This window comes from Cebus imitator, unplaced genomic scaffold (genome assembly GCF_001604975.1).
Source record: "Cebus imitator isolate Cc_AM_T3 unplaced genomic scaffold, Cebus_imitator-1.0 Scaffold0, whole genome shotgun sequence".
In the NCBI taxonomy this organism is placed as follows: domain Eukaryota; kingdom Metazoa; phylum Chordata; class Mammalia; order Primates; family Cebidae; genus Cebus; species Cebus imitator.
The window spans coordinates 4,547,246-4,553,246 of NW_016107315.1; the positions used below are offsets into that span (position 1 = coordinate 4,547,246).

Here is a 6,001-nt window from a genome sequence, read left to right on the forward strand (position 1 = left end):
AAAAAAAAAAAGAAGAGATGATTATCCTATTTAGATGTGGCTGTGGTCCTGTGGTTATGTTCATGTAAAACCCTTATTTATTGGAAATACAAACTGAAATACTGATGATGAAATGTTGGGATGCCTGGGATTTGCTTCTGTAGGGGGTGGGATATAAGAGATAAATTAAACTCAATTGCCGTAAGTTGATGATGGCAGCAGCTAAGCAATGGGAACAAAAAAGTTCATTAGACCATTTCCTCTACTTTCATGTATGTTTGAAATTTTCCATAATAAAAAGTTTTTAAGATAGCATTTCTCAGCCAGGTACAGTGGCTCACACCTGTAATCCCAGCACTTTGGGAGGCCAAGGCAGGCAGATCACCTAGGTCTGGAGTTTGAGACCAGCATGGCCAACATGGTGAAACGCCGTCTCTACTAAAAATATAAAAAATAGCCGAGTATGGTGGTGAGCACCTGTAATCCCAGCTACTTGGGAGACTGAGGCAGAAGAATCGCTTGAACCCGGGAAGCAGAGGTTGCAGTGAGCCAAGACGGCACCACTGTACTCCAGCCTGGGCAACAGAGACAGATTTCATCTCAAAAAAAAAAAAAAATTAAAAAATAAACAAAAGATAGCATTTCTCCTCATAATCTCTCCATAACATTTTTACATTTTTTAAATCAATAGCACCTTATTAGTCTTCATGATGCTGGGAACAACTATATTATCAAAAGTACCCTGCTTTCCCTGGAGAAATGCAAAAATGGTTGCCCTTTGGGTAAAATTTTGACATCATCACCATTCAGATGATGTAAGATCACTTTAATTCACACCCCATGACATACCCTCTGTGAGATCCAGCCACTGGGGACAAAGAAGATCTCTAAGTGATAAAGGAGCATTATTTCCAGAACTGGCAGTTACGTCCTTTCATTTTATCTTTACAAGCGTGGGATAGAGTTAGTCTCAGGTTTTTCTAGAGGCTCACTTGGCTGATATAATGTAACAAGTTTAGCTAATCCCAGAGATACTATGCCTGACAAATCCATTTTGAAACAGGAACTCTGGGTATGGTTCTCAGAGCAACCGTGCCCACCTTCCAGTAAACAACCAGGTTGTCTAGCTACCTTTGGCTCAGGGTGTCTGTCTCTGCAGCATATAGGCCAGAAGTGAGTAGAGGTGACTTTGGCATTGATTACAGATTCTGATGGGCAGTGAGGGAGAAGGGCCTCTCTTGGCTTTGCCCTGGCTTTACCCCACCCCCCTGCACTCAGCCTCATTCTCTGCTCACTGTCCCTGCCTGTGTAGGCCACATTCTTTATGCCATTTCTATCTCTACCTCTCCTAACTCAGTCATTTTCCAGGATGCCTCATATCTCTACCTCTCCTAAAGCCTAGCTCTGCCTCTCCAGTCTTCCCAATTAACAACCCTATAAGCACTGCCTATTTGACATTTCTCAGATACTGAGCTGCCCACAGTGTCTCTCTTAGGGTTCTTCCATTATTTGATTCTTCAAGAGCTATCTGACCAACCAGTCTGTGAGGTGCTGAAGGACAGGACACCAGCACTTTATATCCTTTCCATAACCTCCACCAGGCCAAGAACTGTGCTTGCTTTTGATAGCTGACAAATACACCTTAGTTGATTGACTAGATATCAATTTGCAAAAATCAAAACATGTGCAAGTCCACAGAGCTGGTGTAAACTAGACAGGCTGCCACTGGTCTACATGGCTCCTTCATGCAATTATTTTAAAAAGTACTTTCTGGGGTACTGATAAAGTTCTGTCTTGATCTGGTAGTGTGTCATGGGTGTACATATAGGTAAAATCCCATCAATGTGTATGTTCCACTGTACATTAGGCATATATCCATAAATAAGTAAATGAATTAATGAGTGAATGATGCCCCTTCCTCTAAGAAGATACAGCCTACACCAGGGAACACAACTTAGAGGGTGGAGCCTGGGATAGAGTTTAGCTTTCTCCCAAACTGGCACTCCTTGGAAAAGGCGCAGATTATATAATTGTACATGGCCACCCTGACACCAGAAGCAGAGAGCCCTTCCTTGAGGGACTCTCCAATGCCCAAAGGTCCACATCATCCCGACGGGCTAAGAGGCAGCACTATGGGTGTGGCAGCACTGCTACTCATGGGTGTGACAGCACTGCTACCCTACTTCAAGTCAGGCTCTTCAGCGGAAAATGCTGGAGCCACCCCCTCACAGAGTCCAAGTCAGCTCAGTATGAGGATGAAAAGACTAACTCAGCCTGCGATGACAAGGTAATATGGCAATAGAAGAGAGCTAGGATTTAACTCCCCCAGAACCTCAGTTCCATCTCCCTTTTACCTAGCCCTCTACCCACCTCTATGAGGTTTCTGACTGCCTTAAAATTCAAAATCTTGCTGAAAGAAAATATGTCTCTGTGTTAACGCTGTTTCCTGAATGCCCAGAAGCACATCCACAGGGCTTTTTCCCCATCAATGGGCCAATCTGTTCAGCAGCATTTTAGAACAGAACATGCTAAATTTGGCATCAGGTACCTGAGACGGACAGACGCTCTAGTGAGAGGAAGTAGAAGCCATTGTGATGCTGTAGAAGAGATAAGCCATGGAGGTGCTGCTCAGCTGAGGTGCTATGATAAGCTGAATATCAGCTGGAGAAGTAAATCCCACCTCCAAAGGGTCTCTAGTCCTGAGCTTTGGAGACAAATAACCAGCTTACTTCCTGAGCCTGATAGTCACAGTACCTCAGCACCACAGGCCAAGGTATGAGCCTTGCCGACAGCCAGGTAGGAGACTGTGTGACTACTAAATCCACCAGGAGTCCATGGTTCCCCTTACCCACAGCAGTTCATGGGTCTGCCCTGCAGCAGAATGTATGGATGAAGTAGAAATGAAACACTAAAAAGGCATATGAGCAATGGACACTAGCCTTTTTCTGGTCCCTCTGAGCTGCCCAGGTCTTTCCAGAATTTCATATGATTGGCTCTGCAACATCTGTTGAACTACAGTCAGAGCAGCCTGTTTGGTTATCAGAAGAGAAATGACAAATTCCCCATACAGAGAACTCTCAATAACAAGGTGTTTTTCCATTCAGTTTCAGAAGCTTTCCCTTGGAAGCACACAAAAGCCTGGGTGAGACTCCCTCAAGCTAAAACCCAAACAGCAACTCAACACGCAGCAAAATGGACAGTGTTTGCATTGCTGAGCTGTGTACTATCCAGCTGCATTACTATAATAGCTAATGTAAAATGGACAAATCTCACCTCTAAAAAGGATGCTCACAGGCTGACCTGTCTGCCGCAGGTTTCAAGCTACTAAGAGCCTTTCATTACCATTAGTTGTCTAAGAAATGACTTTTGAGGAAATAAACACACGAGAGGCACAGTCAGGCAGCCAAAGGATAAAAAATTATGCATCCTCACAGTTGATGTGTCCCCACACAGAAAAGCCAGGGCAACATATATCAGCAGACTCACAGGGAGCTGGAAGCACCCCCCTCCCACTCCCTGAGGGTTTTGCTACTCTCCAAGCCTATTTGGCGCAAAGATAATGCCTTCCATTTTATCCTGTCATCTCTTAGTGGTTTTTCTGAGTTTCGAGTCTACTGACTTATTATATATTGGCATTCCCTTACAGCCTTTGCTACCACTTGATTGTTTTTCCAGGACCTGGGTTGGCACACATTTAAAACAAACTGGTTTCACAGTATTTAATCAGATATGTTCTGTTTAAAGCATTCTATGTGGGTTTCAGTTTTTCCACTGGTTTGATCTAAATCATAAGGTAACAAGAACATATCTGGTGCTGGATGACTCAATAGCATTTTTGCTTCACCCCAAAATGTTTCCCTAAACGGTGGTGAAGGCACACAATCCTATTAGTATTATTGGGCCTAAATAAGCACCTCTTGGTGTCCAGTGAGCAATTTTCCTTTCCCCTAAAGGTGATTACAGCCACCAAATGCCCAAGGAAAGCCCAAGACCAAGTTCATGGTTCAACTATTTTCATCCTCTGTTCCTCGCAGTGACGCTTATCTTCCCTGACAGCCACTCCCATTGTGCTCTTTCCTCGACCCGGCACAATGGACACATGCAGACACCAGCAGTAAGGGAGGACCTTTTCCATCCCATTGCTCCCCTGTGCGGAGGGACCAGGCTAAGGTTACATAAGCCCCTCCTGAGCGGTCAGGCCCCAGCGTTGGGGAGAAGCGAATTTGGGGTTCGTGACGGAGTCACAGTCTACAGGCCCCGACTGACCCTGCGCTCGTCATCCTGCCACGCCAAGGCGGGGCAGCTGGAAAGGAAGGGCCGCTTCCCGCGACCACCCAGTTCACGCCAATCCGGCAGGGTTCAAAGTGCGGCGGGACGTCGAACCTCGCTGTCCACACTAGATCTCAGGATACTCGGCCCAGGCCCCAGCCTCAGGACGCAGCTTACCGCCCCCCGGGCGCCGAGACACGCGCTTACCTGCCCGGGCCGGGGCCGGGGCCGGGGACGGGGCCGGGGCCGGGGCCGGGGCCAGGGACCGGTGGTCCCGCGGTCCCCCGCGCTGCTCCCGCCGCGGGGAGCTGTCCGCCGCCGGCTGGTGCTGAAAGAGGCTTCCCTGCGCCGGGGCCCGGGCCGGGGCCGGGGCCCGGGCCGGGGCCGGCGCCTCCAGGCGGCAGCGGCCCGTCGCCAGCGCCACCTTCCAGGCTGGCCTCGTTGCCCATGGCGGGCGGGGTCGGGGTCGCGCTGCGCCCGGGCCGGCGGCTCCCGGGCGGTGCTCACACTCTGGGCGCCGCCACCGCCACCGCCATCTCCCAGCACGGCTGGCGCCGCCACCTGCCGCTGCGCATGCGCTCCCGCGCCCGTCCCTGTACAGGCCCCCCCTCCCCCAGTGCGCGCTCTCGCCAGCCCGCTAGGACTTGTGTCCACGCGCTAGCCTCGGGGTCGCTGGGAAACGGCCGCCAGCGCCCGCGCATGCGCTCTCCTGGGCCGACGCGGCTGTCGCGTGCTGACAGGAGCCGGGCGGGGCCCGGGGGGAGTGTTGCGAGGACACTGTGAGGAGGGGCACCGGCCACTAGAAGTGGCCGCAGGGGCGTCGCGCTGAGTCCTGATTTGGAGTCAGGGGCGCTTTCCACCTCGGTGAACTCGGAAGTAGCAACTCTCCTTCGGGTAACCGGAGTGCCACAGCGGGCAGGCGTCGTGAGGACGGGTCTTGGAGAGGAGAGGGGCTACCCGAGGTGGCCTCAGAGGATGCATAAGAGTTGGGAAGGCAGAGGAACAAGTGTGTTCAGAGACGCAAGGTCGTAGAAGGAAGGAGAGGGAGGGTGCTGGGTGGACAGGCCGGATTGTGAGGGTCTCTAAGGCCAGCTGGGGAGTGGAGCCTTTATCCAGATGGCGATGGGAACCATCTGGGATTCACGCTGAGGAACTCGAGTCTCAGGAAGCACCCCGGGGACAGATGGAGGATGTGACAGGGCCGCCTGAAGCCAGCTGGAAGGCCACCTCAGCCGGCCCTGGGAGAGTGACCTTGGGGATGGAGAAGAGGAGCTGATGATTCTCAGGCCTGGAGCTGTAGATCCCGGGACTGTCTCCACACAGGTCCGCAGGTTGCCTCTGCATTACCCTAAGAGCTTTCCGAATTACTTCTCTGCTGCCTCACATTTACAACCGGTGTCTGCCCATTACTCAGGATTGTCTGCCTCAGTGGCTTCTGAAGCACAAGCCTGTGCTTTCCTGAAGAAGAATATTTCCTAGGAGATGAAGCTTATATTCCAGTTCGTCTCTGGCTTCATAAATCTTGACTGTGTAGAAGGGCTTGAGTAACTTGGACTCATTTTACAAACCCATTTAACTCTCCTAATGATGCGGAATATATCAGATAGGGTGTCACCTGTTCTAACTGAACCTGGAATAATCTAGGGACAGTGAACGCCAATAGCTAGCCTGCTGGACAGACTGGTGGCTGTGTCAGTTCTGCTGAGGAGGGGCCAGGAACCCCTGGGCCTGCCCCTAGGCACTCCGAGCTGTT

The 6,001-nt window shown here is 50.7% G+C and overlaps 1 protein-coding gene across 4 annotated transcripts in view; it reads right to left on the reverse strand.

The window, feature by feature from the left end:
- BSN (bassoon presynaptic cytomatrix protein) overlaps window positions 1–4,741 on the reverse strand; it is a 111,446-nt gene extending 106,705 nt beyond the window's left edge. For 3 of the 4 annotated variants that reach the window (XR_001817847.2, XR_001817829.2, XR_001817784.2), the window contains exon 1: window positions 4,456–4,740. Coding sequence is in view for 1 of the 4 variants with exons in the window: in XM_017503645.2 (XP_017359134.1) it covers window positions 4,456–4,697 (242 nt within the window). In the remaining 3 variants the exon portion in view is untranslated. Of the gene's footprint in view, window positions 1–4,455 lie in introns of all 4 variants that reach the window. The other variant, XM_017503645.2, reaches the window with a different exon arrangement.
- Between the last annotated feature and the right edge of the window lie 1,260 nt (window positions 4,742–6,001).